General features: G+C 35.7%; 1 protein-coding gene across 1 annotated transcript in view; it reads left to right on the plus strand.

Annotated features, from left to right (window-relative positions):
• Positions 1-5,648: 5,648 nt before the first annotated feature.
• The window catches only part of LOC150092540 (putative fatty acyl-CoA reductase CG5065), a 38,653-nt gene continuing 22,010 nt past the window's right edge, over positions 5,649-22,291 (plus strand). The window contains exons 1-6 of the mRNA XM_090414228.1: positions 5,649-5,726; positions 13,490-13,606; positions 14,225-14,400; positions 15,354-15,426; positions 18,177-18,283; positions 19,382-19,559. Of these exons, the coding sequence (XP_090270354.1) occupies positions 5,649-5,726; positions 13,490-13,606; positions 14,225-14,400; positions 15,354-15,426; positions 18,177-18,283; positions 19,382-19,559 (729 nt within the window). The remainder of the gene's footprint in view (positions 5,727-13,489; positions 13,607-14,224; positions 14,401-15,353; positions 15,427-18,176; positions 18,284-19,381; positions 19,560-22,291) is intronic.

The raw sequence follows: 22,291 nt of genomic DNA on the forward strand, positions 1-22,291 counted from the left end.
TTGTGTTAAATCAACAGCTGCAGGAAACATATGGACAGAAACTTAAATACTAAACCAGGAACATCGATATTGACAAATCCTGCGTAACAATACTTGATCGCTGCTTAACCACAATGATGATCTTCATGGCATTCGACTGGTTAAGCACCTCGTTTCTAACGACGCCTATTTGCGAAGTGTTGCATGAACAGGCGATTAAAGCGATGTGTCGACAATTGAGTTGTGTGACAATGTACTTACTGGAATTATTAGCAGAGACTGTATTTGCATACTCTTTGTATGTTTCCAACCCTTTCATTTCAGTGCTTTTATTGAACTTTGATATATAGGATTTCGAATAACATTTACGATCGTCTCAACATTTTAATTTTCCAAATAAAATGCTCCATTTTGAATTGGAGTATTTTATTTGGAAAATTAGGCAAACTGCTCGGACCTCCCACTAGATCATTAATGTAAATACGTTTTCGACTTTCACATTTCATCTAGGTAGCTCCCGTAATTTATTCCCTCATCATCAATTCATAGATCAAAGAGGGTCCCAGTAGCTTTTGAAGTGTGTATATAACATCTATTGTTCTCAAGGAAAAGCAGGCTTTGTCTCCATTCAATTCTAACGTGTTTCTAAATGCACAAAAAAGCATAGATTGTTTGATGATAACGCTATTATCCAAGCAAGAAACTTCCTGTGAAAGAAGAAATAAAATCTCTTAACGAAACATTGTGAAGCGTAAGAGGAACTGAAGTCGGATCTTTCTTGATCGTAATAAGACAGGATTGTGTTTCAATTACATTGGAAATCGCTAAGTTGTGTTCTCCACTCTTGAGAATGGTGAAGTGTGAACGAGTGTCTTAAATGAAAATTAAGAATGTGGATGAGAGTATATCCACATATATCCCAATGCTGAGTGCAAGTCTCATCAATGATGAGACTTGCACTCATTATTGATAAAGAAATGAGATGTGAGGAAGCCGTCCACCATGACACGCAATGAGCAAAGGTCAAGCTGGCAGTTCAGACGCAAATGATGTATATTTACGTATTTATATAAATCTTATCCAAGAAAGGTTGTCAACATACACTATAATAGTATATGAGCTAAGGTAAAATAATATTGAAACTGTTCTTTGTAGGGGTTAAAATGCGTTTGCGCCTCTTGAAGATTCCATTTAAGTAGCTTGATCATCTTTCGTGTCGAGCTAGAAAGTATCTATTGAATAAAGGGATTGACAATCATCCCTACCCACTCAGTTGGATTTGAATCCGACAGTCACCTTTTTAAAGGAGAAGTAAGTGACAACAGGAGTTAATAGAAGCGAATTAACCGTCAACTCGTGAATATTTGAGTGATTAAACGTGTTCAGTCAGATGTGTGTGATATTTGATCTTCAATGAATCGCGGAGATTAGAAATATACTTTCTCATTGAAAAGTACATCTTATCACATAATGTGAAGAACTGTAGAATGTTTCGTATTCGTGTTATAGCACAGTGTAAGGAAAACATTCATTAAGAACGGTTCCCAGAGTATGCTTGATAGCATAGGATTACTTACTAATCAGCGATTTGGTTAAGGTGGAAGGGGGATCGATTATATGAACTCTTTACTTTGTAAAAAGCGGCCAAGAGATAAACAGACCAAGACAAATGGTGTTTTTGAGATTTATGGGAATTTTAGCAAATCGTTTAAGAAATTCCCCAAATTCTCCTGATGAACTTCGCGATGTGTGGAAATGGTATTGACAATCGTCTAGCGATGTGAGCAGGTAAATGGTTGACATACCACAGTGAGTACAGTTTGAGAACAGCTTTTTAAGTTACAAGAGTTATCATTAGCATAAATATAGTTTTTTCCCCATTATATTATACATTTAAGTTACAATACTAAGTAAATACATTTTGTGTAAATTTTGTGTGATTCGAAGAATGAGTACGACAATAAAGTGGTAAGAGAACAAATGCAGTTATAAACTATTTCGTGAGAAGATAGTACAGCATTGAATTGTTAAAAGGTGCATTGCCTTTCAAAGAGTTCGTAAATACAAAGATGTGGGTAATCTCAACTGTCGATCGGGTACTTAAGTTCAGGAACCATATTGATAACAGACTAGTAATGCTCATTAATTCGATGTGACTTCTAGTAGGAGAAAGGGAAGTAAATCATGTTACAAAATCCTCTTTTCACGCCAATATAGAATTAAGGTTTATTTTATTCATCATTACTCATTGAAGTTTTTAATGAGTCTCTGATAATAGAATTTATTCCGAGAATATCAAGGGCGCTGAGAGACTATAATTTTAATTAGGAAAATGGATTGGGTAGTTTTTAATTTGAAATCATCTAATAGGACTAAATTCTAAGAGGAGAAAGTGGATATGATTTAATTGGTTACTGTTAAATAGTTCAGGGCATGTAAGTTAACCACTTGGTCAATCAGGCCCAAAGTTGGTTGAGTAGAAAATTATTTTTCCAACCAACAAACATTGGAATGGAATTGTGCAATACACATTTTAAGGAAATTTCGCCTCTCAAATAAAAAGTTCTAAATCTTTATTTTTCTACCTTCACACTAAGATAACTGCTTCATATTATGGTCCCTCTTGTAGGACCAGAAGAAGCGAAAGCCTTCACAATATCCTCTGCTATCCAACGCCAGACCTTTTGGAATAGAGAAGTCACACTTTACTAAGTTGTGTCCACGGCCACAATGCACTTCACATTGCGAGGAAAGTGTCTTAAAATTAATACGAAGGTCCAAAACTTAGTAAGTCCATATAATAAAAGGCTTAACCTTTCTGACGCCACATACCTCTGAAGAATACAGTTCTGGAGGCAATTTGTGGGATTCCACTGCTGTTATCCAACCTTTTGATTTTTAACCTATTCTCCATAATCCTCACGACGAGAGGGTATCGCTGAAAACGTGTGATAAACACTCAGAACAAAAATAATATTAAAGCAAATCTTATGCATCCTAAAAGAAAAGAACAAATTATTACAATTTGATGAAACCTGGGAGTTAAAGGATTTTAAGATGGTTCGTTGTTGTGGATATATCAGTTGCTTTAATATATTGCTTTATGTTCTAGGTGTTTATTAGAACTATTCAGACCCCCTTGTACATGAAGCAATATGCACCATTTTCTATATTCTGACGTGTCATCCATTCTTTATCGAGTTGGACGTGATCAAATTGACAGAGCATTGATTCTTGTCTTGATTAAATCTATTTATTCAAATTCAGACGGGGGACTTCCATCACTGATTGATGTTGAGAGGGTACATGCTTAGATTCTTTTAATGCCGCTTTGCCAACTGAATAGCACATAAAAAGTTCATCTACCAGCTGATGCAGACGTAATCGCTGTCCTTCGGTCCATCATCCAACTAGTGGTATGTCAGTAATTATGCTTCCTACATGAAGTCCTAGAGTAGGAAGACAAAGGTGAGAGAGGGAAAATTCCTTTAGTTTGGATATTTTGCACTAACGATCGCAATTCACAAGACCATCATAGTTTACAGTGGCTTGGAGAAATGGTTGAGGGGAGAAAGTGGTAACCAAAGTGGTGGAGAAAGCACGTAACCAAACAAAAGCAGTCTCTTCGGCTACATCTACAGGATAGATGTAGCCAGAGAGAACGGTTACGTCTATCTAGGACAATAATAAACAGAACCTTTGAAATGTGTGTGAGTTTTACAGATTAAATCTGGTAGAATGTAGGAAAATGCAAATAATTAAGAGAACCGCTTGAAATTGAAGTGGGACTTTACAAAGAGAAAAGATCCTATAGTGAATGGGTAAAGAAGAACAGCCTGTCGGATAGAACAGAACGCCAAAATATCTTCGTTCTTCCAGAACCGAAATAAAAGTTCTGAATTGAAATTCTGAACCTTTCATTTCTTGTCTGTTTGAAACGACAAGAAAACGCGTTGACTTTGTCGCATTGATATTTAGTTTCAGACTCGAAAGAAGTCGACTGCTTGGGTGAGGAATTTCTTCCAGCATTCCCTGATAGTCAACAGTGGACAATGTGACCTGAAAGGGAAAAGAGACCCGAACAGTAAAACACTTGAAGTAAACAGATACAAAACATCTCAGTGTACATTCCTAAGTGCTGAGATGGATGTTGATTTTGAGCCCAAGGGATAAAGGATTTTCGGAGTAAATCTCCGAAACATAGGCCATGAAATATTTTGCACATCTGCAATAGGAAGCGCTCGAAGTATCGCGTAAAGGAAGAAGATACTGTCAAGGATTGCTCGTGGGTTCAGGGATGATATAAATTTAGCGTGTGGATTCAAAGAGAAGAAAGACATTCTCAGCAGAGATATCCAGAGGGATGGCTGCTATCTACTTGCATCTAGCATAATTTTATGTAGACAGCTGCAACTGGAGACTGGATGCATCTTCTTTGGAATGAACGCTGTGTGTGACTGGAAAAGATACAATTTGCTAAGAAAAAGTACATCAGTTGGATCTTGTAGGATACAGAAGGAACAGGTGAAGCTCATCAAGTAAAGCTCCAGATCCGCAGCTAATGAGGCAACTGGAAGTGAAGGATTTATTTCAGTAAAAATATGAACGTAAAAGTTCTAATTCAACGATGGTCTTTGAGATGGAAGAGGCTAAATCAGGTAGTTACAGTTGATGGATTGTAAAAAAAAAACACCCTTACGAAGAGGAGAAACTCCTCTTTCACTTCATTTTGAAAGAGGAGGTACACTATCTAATATCATTCTGGCAACATTTCTGTTCTCCTCATATAACGCCTACATTTGGGCATAAAGATGCTTTCTTTTTCCCTTGTATCGAATAGATGAAGGAAGATATTCTACTAACCGGGAAGGTGGATGTTGCCTGACAAATTCCGTATCCAAGTAATGATTCATTTTAGTTCTAATAGATACTGTACTTTATTGGTAACATTATTTTAACATTCATTAAAATATCTTGAGATCATTGAGTGAGAGGAGTTTGATCCTGAGAATTTTTAACACTTCCTTGAAAGGCTGGAGTTGTATTCGTTCTGTCTCTTTACCTCCTACTCCCTAATAGCCATCGAGCTTGGAGGTAAGAAGTATTACCTGCATTGGCGGGATCTTCTAACACAAATGTCCTCAGGATGGTAATTTACTATGCGATATGATTGCTGCTGCTCTTCGCCTAGTACAAATCTCTGCCGTAACCGATGGGGTTTCACAAAAGTGAAGATGTTGCAGTTTAGATGTTTATCTTACACATTTAAAATCTTAAAAAGAAACACGATGCCAAGATCAAGCCTCTGTCATGAAGACACTTGCCATTCATGAGAAATCGTAATGTCTCTTGTATTAGATTTTCCTCCAATGTAATAGGGGGCAGCAACGCAATTACAGATGTGGGGAATGGCAGTCACCAAGCGTTCTGCACATTTTCTAAAAGTATGAAGAGTATATTTCGAGTTTTTGTCTCCCATTTTCACTTGTGAAAAATGACAGTGTTCCTTGAGAGTAAACGCAGATCCTTACTGAAATTAGTTTTTAATATTTCTTTAGTGGAAAACATTTATCATACGTAATGTTTAATTAATAAAATGAGTGAGTTTTGTTCATTTCTTCAGCTGTTCCTGGTGTTAGTTCATATCACTCAACTGATAAGCAAAGATAATGGAGGAAAGTTCAATTGAAGATTTCTATAGCAACAGGTCCATCCTAATCACAGGAGCCACAGGCTTCGTAGGAAAGGTATGTATTTTCTTCTTGCCAATAGTCATAAGTAAATATTGTTTTACTTATTAATTTTATGTGAGAACGCCGGCCAGCCATAGCATTAGGTCAAACATTAGTCAGTGTGAATTTGAAATAAGGTTATTCTTTAAAACTAGAAACTTTGTACCTGGTATACAAATCTGCATTGAAACTCATTTGAAAGGAATAATATGATTTGTTAATTTAAGCCTACTCTTCCACCCAGTCGAGTAACTTGTGAATAGTACCTCATACTGTAAATGCGCTTATAGGAAAGTGTTTTTAACATTCAGATGTCCTTTCATTCATTCCCGTGATATTCAATCCTAGACCCAGTTTGTTACATTTGTAGGATCTCCACTGTATATTACTACTTCGTGTAAAAGCTCTTTATAATTTTGTCATTTCGTACCAGTTAAGTCTATCAACCTACATTAAATTTAATACTATTGATAACCTGGAAATCTCGATACAGAGAACATGCATAGCCTGTTAAATTATCGATTGTATGATTGCAGTCGCTCTGTCCAAGTTCTTAGCCGATCTAGAGGTATCCTCAGTAAAGTCCATTTTGCAATAAATGATGCCGGAAACCATCCATCTAAACATATACATCGAACCCACAACCAGCAACTTATAGAGTGGGGATTCCATCAACTCCCTAAGAAGAATATTGAAATACATCAAGAATACTTCCTCAATTAGAGTGAACTGTTAAGCGAACTCCAATTATGTCTGTGCTGCAGTTCAATTAAGAGTTCAAATTCGAAACTTCAACTCTTAATTGATCTGCAACGAACAGTTAGCTGGAATAAGCGGCAATCTGGTTTGAATAAAATTAGTTCAATTGACATTGTAATATGGGGTTTATTTCCATTAACCAGTGTTGGTCTGAGATTGGTCTTCAAGATTGACATAAATTGCATGACAAAGTTTCTTCTGAATGGAAAGAAACAACATTGTAATTGAGTTATTTATGACACTTACTGTAGTACAATAATGAAATGTTTTTTTGTTTCTTTTATCCCATCTTCTGAGATGTCAAACTAAACCAGTAGGAGGTCTATTTATGTAAGAAGTTCCCGCTATTTCAGCTCTCGAAAAAGACAGATATTGGTCTTGCATAGGGAATGAAGCTGAGCTGTAGCATCCCATAAAGGCTTCCACAAACACCACTGAAATATCTCGTCTGTTTGCAAAGGGGTATCACTGTTTGTTTTAAAGTAGTCTCCACTTGTTCAGTAAATTAAGGTAGTCACTGGACAAGAGTTCAGCGCACCTCCTTAACCGTGAGATTCAAAGTTGTTAACCTATTGTTCTATTGTCAAATATTTAATTTTGGATATGCAAGTAGCTGAGATAGAAATATTCAAATCTTCTGGTATTCTATTGCCAAATAAGCAGGCTGTTACTGCTTAATCTTCTCATTTTTGACAACAAACTTCGGCTTGAATCCGAACCTTCTCCGAATAGATTGCGATTTATTAGCGCATACGAACAAATCCTACCGAATTTTGGGTGAATTTTGAGACCGACTTACTTCTTAATGGAGATGGGAAGTGGCTTGTTTGCTTTGATCTGCAGACCCAAACATCCCTTGCCTGCTTGGGCTAGAAAACAAGGTTTTTCGGACTACGTAATCCTTAATCCACCCACATCATCAAGTGCATTGTAAATTTATCACATTTCGTGATTAGGACCCGCATTGAAAAATAAGCTGAGTATTTCTTTCCCTCTTCTTCCTTTCACGTGTTAAACTTAATGGCCTCCTCTTATACCGTCTCTTTAAGGGTCTTATTGCTTCTTCATTTCGGTACTATTTCTGTTATACCTTCTCTCTTTTGGTTTGTACTATAGTATTCATTTTCGTAATCTATTTCGAGACATTTACACGTTGAATCCGTTTGTTTATATAATTTTCTGTACTTTGTAAAGATGGCATTGGTGTAGTTGCGGTACGCTGTAGTTGGAGGATTAAGCGGTAGAGATGGAGAATTGTAGGGTAGGCGCCGTCCTTCTAATAAAAAAATATATTATTACGTGACACTGGAGGTGTCACGTAATAATATACTTTTTTTATCTAGCTCCATGTAACCTGCTATTCTGATTTTTTTATTTTCAATGTTTCACTTCCATATAATACAGGGTGTTTTAAAGAAAATTTCCAGATTTTAAAATTGTATACCTCTGCAACCACGAACCACAAATGAATGCGACTTGTACCAAATGAACGGCCTTGGCCCAGAGTTTGATATGACGACCGATAGATGCCACTACTAGCGCCCAGATAGCGGCTCTGCTTAGTTAATGACAAGATGGCGTTTAGTCAACAGAAGGCGTTTTGTGTTTATCGAATTTAGCAAGACTGAGTACGTGATTACGGTGCCACGTGCGTTTAGATGACGTTACGGAATTGATCCACCACTGGACAAAAACATTCGTCGTTGGTATCGACATTTTCAAGAAACGGTGTTTATGTAAGGGAAAGCGTCCTGGACGACTACGCATCTCAGAGGGGAATGTGCAACGAATTCAAAAAGCTTTTCAGCGAAGCCCGCGCAAGTCCACTCGTCGTGCTAGCCGAGAACTTACCATCCCTCATGTAACTGTTTGCAGTGTGTTACGACGTTTACTTATGAAGCCATGCAGATTGCAAGCTCTTCGTGTAGGTGACAAAAAAAAAAAAAACGAACAGATTTTTGTGCTAATCTGTTAGAGGACATGGAGGACGACACCTTCCTACAAAGGTTCATTTTTAGTGATGAAGCAACCTTTCATCTAAGCGGTAAATGTTCGTGCCACAATGTTCGCATATGGGGACTTGAGAATCCACTTGAAATTGTACAACATGAACGTGATTCACCAAAACTTAGTGTTTTTTGCGCGGTTTCTGTTAGAAAGGTTTATGGTCCTTTCTTTTTTGAGGAAAACACTGTTACGGGAAACTCCTATCTTGAAATGCTGCAGGACTGGCTACTTCCACAGCGCTATGAAGAATCTGAAGATTACGTTTTTCAGCACTGTCACATTGGAACCTCCAAGTTTGTCGGTTTCTAAACGAAATATTGCCTCAGCGTTGGATTGGACGCACGGGACCTTACGACTTGACCTACAAGATCTCCAGACATCACAGCTTGTGACTTCTTTTTATGGGGATACGTAAAAGACTGTGTTTACGTTCCTCCATTACCCGCTGACTTGGATGAGCTCAGAACCAGAATCACGGCTGCAGTAAATTCTGTGACAGAAGACACTCTCAGACGCGTTTGGGATGATTTCTGCTATCGGCTTGATGTTGTCCGTGCAGCAGGTGGAGGGCACATTGAGCATTTGTAATTGTGGTGAGTAAAACTTTTGCCCTCTCTTCATACTTGGTAATTTATTTTGTAACTGTAGCATATTTTCATTATTAAATATAATTATTTGAAATCGGGTCATTCGTTTTGAAACACCCTGTGTATCGCTGTTAGCTATAGCACCGGAATATTCTTAATCTTGTATTTTTCTGTGTTACATTTGGTTTTTATATATAATCCTTATTATTATGGGACCTCCAGAGAGCCAGGAACTCATCGAGGTGTTTGGATACAGCATTCGTTACACCACATTTGTGCATCCGGACTACCATATATTCCCTCCATTCGTGTGGAATCTTTCCTGCTCTGAGACTCAAATTATATAGCCTGGTTATTGAATAGCCAGTTCAGCTGAACACTTTTAGCATAGCTGCTGACACCTTATCAATGTCTAATGCGGAATTCGTATTCATTTTGTGCAACAGCTCTAGTACGTCCTCCTCATACACTTGAGTTTCTTCAAGTGCAGCAAAATGGTCATTCATTAGCAGAACAAGCTCTTCTGTATCAGTCCCCGCATTGAGCAGAGCCAGTTCCTCACACTCACGCTCCCCCCCCCTCCACTTACAGCAGAATAACAGAACCGTTTGGATTGTATTTAGCTTGCAGAGTCAGTTTCTTTTCATAATCAGGCCTCTCTACAAAAGTTGACTTCTCTGGCCTGCTTCTTATAATTTTCACAAGTGATGTAATCGCTAAGCACATGGTATTCCCTCTACTGTTTCTTTTCTTACGAATCTCTTACGTAGTTAGATTACACGTCCATTTCATTCCTAGTTTTCCTCTCTGGGGTGAAAGTCTGATATTGAATCACTTAAGTATTTTTAAACACTTCTCATGGGCTCTCAATATTCCCCCCATCCAAGAATATATTTTGGTGCAAGACTCAACATACTCCTTTGGTTGTCACGAATTTTGCTTTGTAGTTCGGCATAGAAGAGATTTGATTGAAATATTAAAAACTACTCATTTTCCAAGTGATTACGTCACTAAAATCCTATCTAAATTAGGATTTTATAGGATTTATTAGGTGCAATAGAGGATTTATCTAAAATCCTCTATTACACTATAATCAGATCCAACACTCTTTGTCCCTAATTCGGTGCGCAAGAGCTCAATTAATTAATCTTAATTTTTCTCATGACATTGGACCTATGCAACAAATTTTCGGACAATCAGTTCCCCATTTTGATTACTATTTTTGCACATATTTTCTTTCTTTAGTGATGCATTTCGTTGTCACTAGCATCCCATCCACTAGGTCTGTAACAACACCCTACCATGTATTTGATCTTGTTGGATTCCACCTTAGCACTGGATAGCTTCAAACCTCCTCTTACATGGCAAACTGTTATTAGTATTGCAGTCACAGGTCTCAACTCTAACAGGATTCAAGTAATCTAATATCATTAACAGTACACCCAACATGCTCATCATATTGGTGAATTTATTTTGTTTTGAATCTTTCTTCAATGTTGCTTATGTTACATCAAAGTTAATTGCATGTTGATAAAAGTATAACAGTTTATTTAGAACTGTTATGCTTCTTATTGGCTCCCATCCTTCATAAACCATGACTTTTGTTTCATCAGAAGATATTCTCGTGTGTCATAATGGATAACAATCTTGTTCAGGTTATATTTAGCTAAATGTAGTTCTTCTCATGTATTAGTAATTAAGAATTTGATCATCGCGCATAATAATCGATTTATGTGGTAATTTCGTTCTAATTGTATATTGTGTTCTTCAGGCACTTCCATTCTTTTAATATCTTATTTACATATAGTACAAATCGAATTAAGAAAAGCTACGTTACTGTTATAATCTATTCTAACACATTATGCTAACGAATTGCAGGTTTTTACCTCCTATAGTTTTATCAACAGCTGTTATTAATTGTGAAGACAATGTTTTTTTTAACTAACATTTCAAAGAGTTTCTTTTTACGATAACAAGGGTGTTCCATAATCTGTGAGTAAGTTATCAAGTAGAATGCATTCTTTTCCAATTACCCCTTTTAAATTGAAGACGGAATTACTAAATGGGCTACTCTTTCTAAAACCCGCTTTGCTTTTCTACTGAATCTTCCATACAGTTGTTTTCTTTTTCAATATTGCTGTAAATATTTTGCATCTAAAATCAGATGGTCTTCTGTAATTTCCGAGAACTTCCTTTTCATTAGAATTTTAGTTAATTTATCTAATGTTATGTCAATTTCAATGTGTTACTTAATGCTAAAAGCGTTACAGTTCTGTATAAGGTTCTAATTATTTCCTTTTTAGCTGTGGCATTCTTCTAATTCTTATAATCATCTTATAATATACTCCATTTACAGCTTGATTAGAATTAAACCATTCTCGATAAGCTTCTTTTCCTTTTATTTTTTTCTATATCTTCACTCCAATTTCTGATACCGCTTCTCCTCTGCCATTTTTTCCTAGGCTGTCATTGGTTGTTTTATTATGTTACATGTGGCAGTTACAAGATTAATATATTAGAAACTAACAATTTTATTTTCAATACAGTTATTGTTTATTTACGTTTTGAATCTTCTGCCATTTTGGCCATATTCATGTTTCCAATAACTGCATATATGATCTGTATATAATATCAACGTCTGTAAACTCTGACATCTGTTATTAAGTTTATTATTATTATTACTATCATTTCATCTAGTACGCAATCATTTTATAGATATAAGGTGTCTCTTGCTTCGCAGATGTATTTTCGTGTATACTTCCTTATGCTATAAATGGAATTTGATATTTTCAAATTACTGAATAGGACATAATGAACCAATTATAATCCATTCCTATTTCGATCTTCTCCAGTATTTCACACAGCGCTTTTTATTGGTTTGTTCCCTATTCTAGCATTTTGATCACCTAATTTAATTAATGCTATCTTTATTTGTGATGTAAATTATTTGTCGAAGTTGTAAAATTCAACCGATTTCGATTATTATCTCCCTTTATATTTTTTAGTTTTTCTACCCTTGTTTCATCCCAGTATTTATAGTTAATTATTTTATTTTCTAATCTCTATATATCCGTCATTACTGTTCCTGCTTCTGTTCCTTCAGATATCTTTACTCCACTGGATTTATTCATTTAAATTATCATTGATTTCTATAATAACTTGTTTACTCGTAAGTTACTTAGGATATTTTGATACACTGCATAAGTATAGTCTCTACTTTCATCTTTGTGTGCAATTTCTTTTATCTTACGTGTTAAAATTATTATGTTTTTGGAAGTATCTTTTTACCGGTTTGTTGGCATCTTTTTTCCCCCTCTAACGCAAACGAATCATCATGTTTCGCTGTGACATTCCACAATTTGTGTTAGGCGCTATAAAGGCATCTGTAACTTTTCTTGTTCTACTTCGAACTGAATAAAACCGAATTTTTATATATTTACTGAAAACTGTGTATAGTGGTTTTCTATTTAAATACAAACTTCATAATTTCTTGAAACGATCATATATTTTGCTGACCACACCATAGTTATTTAAGGGACATCCTGCAGCTATTTCCGAATGTTAAACTAATGCTTCGCGAGATTAATATATATAATTTCATCTCTCATTTGCTCTCTCTGTATATTATACATCGCAATGGATCAAAGTATAGTATTTATCATCATCCCGAACATCGTACATTTTTGTTCGTAGTTCATCTGCATCGAAGACAAACCATTGTACAATTGACTGGAATTCCACGCAAGTAATCAGCTCCCATATTACTTACAAACATCAATTAAAACAATTTGTGCTGTGCTCCTCACCACATATTTTCTAAATGTATGACCCGCATATGTAAAACTAAATTTGAATAATTTTACCTCAGAGTACGCAAATTATTTACATCTTTATCTCAAGTGTCCTGATCTACTCTTCTTGCATAATTATATTCAGATTAAGGTCAGAATATTGAGTTCACTGCGGCAACCTTTTCATTCTTAGGAATAGAAAGTTCTCGACTTTTTCTGGCCATACGTGTTTCACGGGCACTATTTAACCTCCATCCCAGAAACAAGAGAACACACACTCAGTTTACTCACGTAGTAAACTTCGTCTTAATTGACTGGGATTATCTAAAATGACCTGATCCAAACTGAAATGTAGATCCATGAAATTATTCAATCGAACATTGGTATCACGAAATCGTTCTTGATCACATATTCAAATGTCTCGTGACAGAGAATTGATTATCTAAGCAAAAACTGCATTTTGATGTTTTAAAGCTTTGAATTGCACTTTATTTAATATTTGACATGGCTGAGTTCATTTCCAAACCTTTTTTTTTTTTTTTACTTCTCTTTCAAAATTTTAATGAAATCCTATATTGCATCTACGTGATAACATCGTGTACAGCTTCATTTACGGAATTTTGATTCTTACCAGGTTCTTCTTGAGAAATTGTTGAGGTCTTGCACTAAGATAAAATGTGTGTATGTTTTGTTAAGACCATACAGAGGGCAGGATCCTCGTGAACGATTACAGGAACAGCTTAACCAGGTGGTAAGTATATCTTAATGAATGATATAAGTACAGTAATTAATAATAACGATAACTTTCTGAATGCCTGAATACTGTTCTCGCGGAGATTAACTTATCGCGAGGATATGATCCGATGGCAATTCTTTTTCTCACAGAATAGGACAACTGTATCCGCAAAACATTGTTCAGTAGTATTCTCAATAACATTTTGCAGTATGTAATGGCAGGATGAAACACTGGGATTCACAGAGGAAGACATGAAAACGGAGTATGATTTTATAATCATAGTAATTATCTGACATAAAATATGGATAATTATTTTGAATTAAAGTTTAGTACAGAAGGTGGTTTTCTTTATTATAATATCTTTTCTAGTAGTGGTCAGCCACTCTACAACTATAATTAAATTGAATATCGTGCATAATACATTACATCAATTTAAATTTTAAATTAAATTTAAATAAACTTATTGAAATTTTATTTAGAGATAACCACACTTTCGATAGTAATTTCTGCTGTAGACGTGCTGTTATTTGGCACAACTCAAGTAGACACACTAATGCACGCACATGCCGTGTTCTTTCAAATTCTGTTAAGATTATTTTTCTTCGGATTAAAAGTTTCTCCTTCTTTTAATAGTTATATCAAAGGTTAAAAACGGAGCGTCCATTAGCAATGAACAAGGTTATTCCTATACGTGGAGATATAACCCTACAGGGTTTAGGACTCAGTCAGGGAGACCAAGAAATCCTCTCCAGAGAAGTGTCAGTGGTATTCCATGCTGCGGCAACGGTTCGGTTTAATGAACCCATCAAGTAAGTGATTGGGCCATTTGCAGTGTTTCTTTAGTTTGGTTAATAAGCTACATTAAGAATTGTTATTCGATACTTTAACAGTGAGATTCATTTAAACTGTATTATTAAACTTTAAGGCCTATTCTGGTGAAGCGTGAAGAAGACAGATATTCCAAGACTCCAACATGGTTTATAATCTCTACCGAACTCCAGATTTTAAAATGTAATGCTATAATCTTTTAAATAAACCACACTCTGGCGTTCACCAGAATACTCCAAATAATCAAATACTTGTGCTGAAAGCATAGAACCTTCCAGAAATATAATTTTTCGGAATATCTTCAGGCAAGTAAGAATAAACTGAATTCATTTTGTATTGTATTATAATCGAATGCTAACGTCGTATTCCTCAAATTTCATTTTACTTAGAAAGGCTGATCCTTTTAAGTTCAAGCGTTGCCATTTGTCATCGCATTTAGTGCAGAGTAATCATTTTATCGATTTTGATTTTGAAATTCGATTTAATATCTTATTGAGACGGTTAAGCAATTCTGACAGGATGATTTTATATACATAGCCCCCCTATTATCCGCGGAGGATACGTTCCAAGACACTCCGGGGATACCTGAAACCGCAGATAGTATCGTACCATAGATACTATGTTTTTTTTTCCTATACATACATACCTACGATAGTTTAATTTATAAATTAGGCAGAATAAGAGATTATAAACAACTAATAATAATAATAATAAAATAGAACAATTATAACAACCTACTGTAATAAGTTATCTGAATGTTACTGATTAATTTGCGTTTTGATATAATGTAATGTGCACTACTTCAAAAGTATTTTCGCTTGTTTTCTATGATTTTATATTAGCCTAATTTTCCTCTTCGTGCCATAAATACTTTTAAAACAGATTTACTTAATTTTTATGAAGGCACAAATAAATATCAGATTTTTGCTTCCAGAAAAGCTGTCGATATTAACATGTTGGGCACCAGAGCAGTTATTGAACTCTGCAAACGAATGCCTCAGTTAGTGGTAAGTTATCTCAGCACTTTGATATTCTCCGTAGCTATTAATATGCATATGCATTTGAAATCCTTATTTTTAAGCCTTTTTTTTAACCCAAAATATAAGAACATTTAAATCTTTTATGTCATGATGAACACTCTACCGATATGGTAAACGTGGAATGAAACTGATTTTAGAGTTGACAGGTCGCAATGATGAGTACAACTTCGTGAAACAAGTTATATTGAGAGAAACTAGGAGTAAAGTAGTATACTAAAGTATACTACTCCTCTATCATCCAAGCATGATCAACTCTCATTCACGATTAGCGATACTCTCTAGGAAAAATCTTTTCTTAAGAACAGGATTGGGGAGAACGGAATGCAGTAGACAAGTGACATCATTTTGGAGAAAAAATCTGAATTTAGGGGCGTCTGCGTACACAGTAGTAATAGCAAAGACGTCAAACATGCTCCACTGCAGCAATGGAGTGTTGGACGGACTGTGGATTTGAATTCTCACTATACGTATGGCGGTTATTTTTATATTGCAAGGTGGTAATTACATCGTCAAGAGTGAAGTGATCTGCAAAAGTCTCACGTTTGGTGTCTATTGCGAGATTTCTAACATGACATTAATAAAATGTATTATAGATCACAAACTGCAGTGGGTGGAATTCACATTATATATTTCGTAATCGTGTGCAGTTCAGAGTTCCTTCAAATAGTCTGCTGTTTCTTCAGACCGTCATGAGGTGATTATTCTTTCGCTGATCTCGTGCTTGTTTTGAACAACAAGTCATTATCACTGTAATTCGAGTTATTCTGAAGCCATCCCATTCTCGTGTATCGCACTAAATTCTACGCCATAACTTACTTAAACTTTAGACGCCTGATGGGAGATTATTGCTGAACCACTTAGACTATTCGAAACCAAATTACTGAGCTCGAACTAGATCTGCTGAGTGTAGGCTCAGCAGATCTGGTTGGAGCTCAGTAACTAGCAAGTTTTTATATTCTATAAACAGCTTACAGAAAGTTTTATTCACCATGTAGTAATACAGGAAACTCAGGAGTTCACGTTGGTTTGTTTATATATAGTTAGGTAATGTTTATTTTTTGGGGAAAAAATTAACTATATCGAATAAATCATATATTAGATCAATGACGAGAGATATCGAGCATAAAGTTTCGAATGAAGTTATATATCTGCATAAAATTACCTTCTTTGTAGTTCACTTGATTCCTTCCCAACGTAAAGTATTTAAGAAAAGGCTTTAAAATACATTTTATTATATATAATTAAGTACGTATAAGTACAAGGCTGATATTGATTTATTTCTTGTTAAAAAGTACAGTAGAAAACGGTCTTATGTTATTTTTGTTTAAGTTCCTTTCCGAATCTGATTTGTGGTAGCAAAAATACAAGGGTTGTAAATGAAGCAGCAGAAACACTGTTAGGACATGCAGATGATGTAAATGTTGTTCTTGAAAGAAGCGCTAATTGTATATACCGTACATGCGCACAAGGCGACGCAGCCCATTCTAAACAAGTGTGCTCATGTGCAGAAGTAGTTAAAGTCTACGCCTTAGTGTTCAGCGCTCTAAGGTATGGTCACAACATTAGAACAACGTTCAAGGTCCACTTTGCACGTGGTTAAACGTATTGTGGCCTTACAGACTTATGGCAACAGAGTCCTATCCTGCCGAACTATCGTAAGATGGGTCACTGCATTTTGTGCGGGATGAGATCACCCGGTTGAAAGTCGCCGTGCAGATTTTTCAGATGAACATGATGAGCTTGTTCCGAGACTCCTCACCGTTGATTGCCAATAAGCTGCACGCCAGTTGTACCTAAAAATTGGAATAAACTACAAACGTGTTTCGCATAAGCTGAAAGAGGATCGACTTTCTCAATTTCAGCTCGTTGGGTTCCCACATTACTTGACTGTGATGCAGAAATAGAACAGGCATGCGGTGCTGGCCTCCATCTGGAACCATAGAGAAATGGAAAGGATGCATTCCTGAATATTACCGTAGTCACTGATCAATCTTGGGTAAGGATTTATGAGCCGAAGAGAGAATCCAATGAATGGTGCGTTCAGGATCTCTTCTTCCGAAGAAACTTTGCCAGAAACCCAGCAAAGTTAGACACGCTGATAGTGCTTACGACGTTCAAGGTGTCATTCTTCATGCTCTACTCCAAGGGAAAATTGTTAACGCACAGTACTATCGAAGATCCAGTGCTATCCAGCGGCTCGAATAAATGTGGAAACAGGTGAAGAAAATGGCAGGAGTTACATTGAAGGGCTGGAATTGTATAGACTTGAAGAAAAACTATTTCACATTTTGTGCACATGCTGTCACTACGTTATTTACAATCCTCGTATTTGCTCTTTACATTCTTTGGTTATCAGTTATTTAGTGGAGCTGATTGACATTTAGTCATGCCCTGATTTAAATCTTTATTCAGAAACAGAACTAAATTCTAAGATTTTGAAAACATATTCGTTTTGGAAGAGAAGCCAGGACAATAAATCCACAGAAGAAATCTGGTCAAGTATCGATTCCTAAAGTATTTTGAATATACTTTCTTGTCTGATTCAAACGCAACAACTACAATTCAAAATAAACAGGGCAACCTCGAAATTGACTCCTTTGAAGAACTATTTCGTTGCAATCGCGTCTCTAAATTTATTTTCATAGCTAAACAAAATAAGTATATACAGTATAATTGTCAAATTATTCGGCCTAACAAAGCTAATTTTATCCTTGCAGGCTCTAATTCATGTCTCCACAGCTTATTGTAACTGTGATCGTGAACGTATAGAAGAAATGGTGTATTCTCCGCGAATTTCTTACAGTAAAGTAATAAGCATCTTAGAGTAAGTATGGGGAGTTCAGTAATTTAAATTCTTACACTCGGTCTTCTTTTTATAGCTGTTTATATAAGGTAAATGCATTTCTCAGACAACTGACACCATTAAAAATTTAACTGAAAGTAAGCTTTCGAAGATTGTTTTGGAGGTAAAAAGAAACTTATTCTTCCAAATCCTACTTAGTTTACCAAATCCTTCGCGATTTTTTTATTTCTACTTAAAGTAATTGTTAAGCCTTTCATGTAGCATGTACAGTGGTTGAAGATAAAGATTTGTCTATTAAATATGTGAAAGATAGATACAAACTATTTAAATTTAGAAATGTAGAATTTGAAGTTTAACAAATTCTCTGAAGATATTCTTATATTTCGATGAAATTTTTGGGTTCTGTCCTTTTTGAGCGATAAGACCATGGCTTCTATTTTTTTATTAAGCACTAAAGGGAATACTGATCTAACATTTGGAGTTATTTAATGCATGTTGAAGATGTTCAACTTTTATTTTCTTAATGCGTGATTTATATCGAAGAATTTATCATTTGAAGTAGAAAGGTTTACTTCAACTACGGTGTCCTGAGGGACTTCATGTTTTTTAGTATTTTATTCAAACATTTTATTTTCCTGGAAGAGTTCGGGTAAAGTTAGTGGTCATTTTTCCTTTTCGTGGATAACAAATCTGCCATCACTACACGACTGAAGTTCATCTAGTAAAATCTGCATATCATAAAGAGAACAGCAATAAAATTTCGCTGCGAAACTCATAAATGCAATAATCTGAATAAGATACCTTTTTGTCAAATCATACTAACTCTGAGGATATCTTCCAATTTTTCGTTTGCAAGAAAATATGAGAGAAACGTGAAATGTGGTTTAAAATGATTTATCAAATTTCATTTGTCTATAAAAGTGTGTAAATGACTGAGGTTCATAAAGTTGCATATCTGTTGTATTCTCATAATTTGTACCGGAAACACACATGTAGTCCAAAAACTCGTGAGAAATTCGTCGACAGGGTAAATTACTGGTACTAATATAAATATCAATATTGTATAATTCTCGTATGTAAATTACCTTGACTAAATTGTTGATTGTCGTTTCGTTTTAGAGACATGAATGAGGAAGTCAGTGAAATAATCTCTTCCCATTTGTTGGACCGAAAGCCTAACACGTATACGTTTACTAAAGCATTAGCGGAAAATATTGTGGAGGAAGAATGCGAAGGTCTCCCTGTTGCAATAGTGAGGCCATCTATTGTCATGTCGTCCTGGAAGGAACCTTATCCAGTAAATATGCCTTACCTTTAATTCGTCTAATTAACGCTACTTTAAGAATCACGTCTTTATACTGTTTCTCTTAAGGTGTACTGAATAATGAATCTCCTGTTTTTTAATATACGTATTTCTTATGTATTGATTAGTTTTAATGATGTTAAATGAGTTCATTTACAGGCGGACTTTATTAAGTGATTCCAATGCTAAATTTTGTATGAGTAAAAGAGTAGTAAAACTCTAAGAGGGCTTATTCTTTAAAAATGAACTTTATATTCGTAGCTCTTCTTTTAGAATGTACAAAAAGTTTTTGGGAAATGGGCCTGCTAGAAAATGTATTTGGTTGGCTGTACAGCATATGCTGATGTCATCTTCAACTAAGGGATGTTTTAGATACAAATCGGAGCGAATTAGAACAATTAGACAACGATGGTTGCTGAAGCACATTAAAATGATATTTGTGAATTTTTCTGGTAATATCGAAATTACCAGAAGATTGTCAGATTAGAAAGTGGATTGGCCGCAGATAGTCCTGATTCCTATCCTTTTTTTAGGATTCCCACCGACGACAGGTGTAAACGTAGTTTTTGATTTTATATTTTTGTATTTTTATTTATTTTTACCTTAACCGGAAATACCTGCTCTAGAGATCCCACATGGAATGTTTTGAAGACACATCGTCAGCGCCTCTTCTAAGCAGGACGGTGGTCTTACTCGCTGAATAGTGAAATTCCACTACTACTACCTGACGACAGTCGATACGAATACTCACGCGCACAGCAGATTCGAGCCCGCGGGCAGTTTAATTGGAGAGGGGTTATGCAACCTTATTGGTCTCTTTACTTCAGATCGCTCATCAAAAGATTTAGTCATTTCTTGCGTAGTATTTGTTGTGACTCCTCAATTCCGAAGTAACTGTGAACACTTTAGCATCTTCCTGAGAGGGAAGAAGAGGATATTTGCAATGCATCGCAGTGATGATCGCTGGATAGAACTATCCAACCTCTTTCTTTTTTATTTCGTGATTCTGATATTCAAATTTGAACTTCAATGCAACTAATGTAGCAAGACTATAAAGGGATATATCTAGTACACGTTGATTAACATCTTTGAATTTCCAGTGAACTAGAATCGCTGATATAGGCCTCCTGCATTCACCTTTACTAAAAATTAGAGGACATTCCCAAGAACTTTCATAATTACAAGGCTCTATCGTGATCATCGTTTCTTCATTTCTGGAAACATTTCTAACCTTGAAAGTCCGTCACTTGCCTAAAGAACTTAATTGTCGAAATTGCGAAAAAAATAATGAAATGGATTAAAGAAATTATATAATGTATACATTCTGTATATTTCTTCTCACACGTGAATTAATGTAACTGGAATCCTAAATTTCTATTGTAGGGATGGCCTGACACACCCAGAGGAGCAACAGAGGCTCTACTTGCGGTAAGTGGCTTGTAAATGTAAATATAAATTTATTTTTAAGGTCATTACCTAAAACATGAAAACTGTTTTGTTCATTAGTATCCATTTGTTTACGGCTTTATTATTATTATCCATATGTATGCCTTCTTCTTTCCATTTCATTTTCTAACTAATATTCAAGAAACATAAATAGTTGTCATTTACAACTAGTTCTTAAGATATTTCATTTCGCAATCCTGTAATTAATGCAAACGATTTTGTTAATCTAAGTTATAATTTTTATTTTTTTAAATAGCACTGAAAATCACTTCAAGCTTAACTACAATGTTATTTGGTTGATTAATCAATACTTTATTATTATTATTTTTATTATTATGGTCAATTCCAAGCAGTCCTTAGACTCATCGACGGAGGCCCTAAACATCATCTCAAGAACAATTTAGCATTCTCACGGTATCTATCATAATTTGCTTTGAACTCATTCACAGTCATGGCACCCACAACAGACTCTGGCAGCTTATTTCACTCATGCACCACTCTCCAAGTAAGAACCTAGTTCTAGCACCCTTGCTGAGTACATACCTCCTCAGTTTCCATGGATGGCCCCAACGTGTCCCACCACCTCACCTGTTCGGAAAAATTTGCTCTGAATTCGTCTTGTAAAAACCCCCAGTAATTTGAATGTCTCAATCATATCACTCCCTTTTCAATCAGTTTCTGTAACCAACAAATCTTCAACCTGTTCTTGTAAGAATCATTCCATGGACAAGTTACCATCTTGGTCACTCACATCTGGATCCTTTCCACCTTTTCCGCATCGCCAAGAAACTCTGGCTGCCAGATCTGCGCACACTAGTCAAAATGGGGTGTTATCAACACTAACCTGCTTGTCTCTGCTCGTCAAAGTATTCTTCGCTAAACAAGTGATCTGATGAGCTGATTTAGCCACTTTTGAAATATGCCTGTAAACTTCAACTCACTATCTACTAACACTCCCAAGAATCTGGCTTCGTCAATATCCATGGAGTACGGTTCCACCAATGTGGTATACTGCAGATAATCTTTTCACCCCAATATGTATAACCTTACACTTTACATTGTACATTTTCCTTAGTTCAGTCTGCCAATCTATCCAAATCATCCTTCAAGACTTTAATATCATCTGTATCCACTATTGCTCTACCAACTTTACATCATCGGCAAATACCTGAACGGTTTCTCTAATATCCTTTCCTTTATCGTTAATGAACAAATTAAATAGCAGTGGTCCAAGAACAGAACCCTGTGGCACACCACTAGTCACAGGCCTTCGTTTGGAC

The sequence above is a fragment of the Typopeltis vanoorti genome, chromosome 25 (assembly GCF_054136105.1).
Source record: "Typopeltis vanoorti isolate ZY-2024b chromosome 25, IOZ_Tvanoo_1.0, whole genome shotgun sequence".
Lineage (NCBI taxonomy): Eukaryota > Metazoa > Arthropoda > Arachnida > Uropygi > Thelyphonidae > Typopeltis > Typopeltis vanoorti.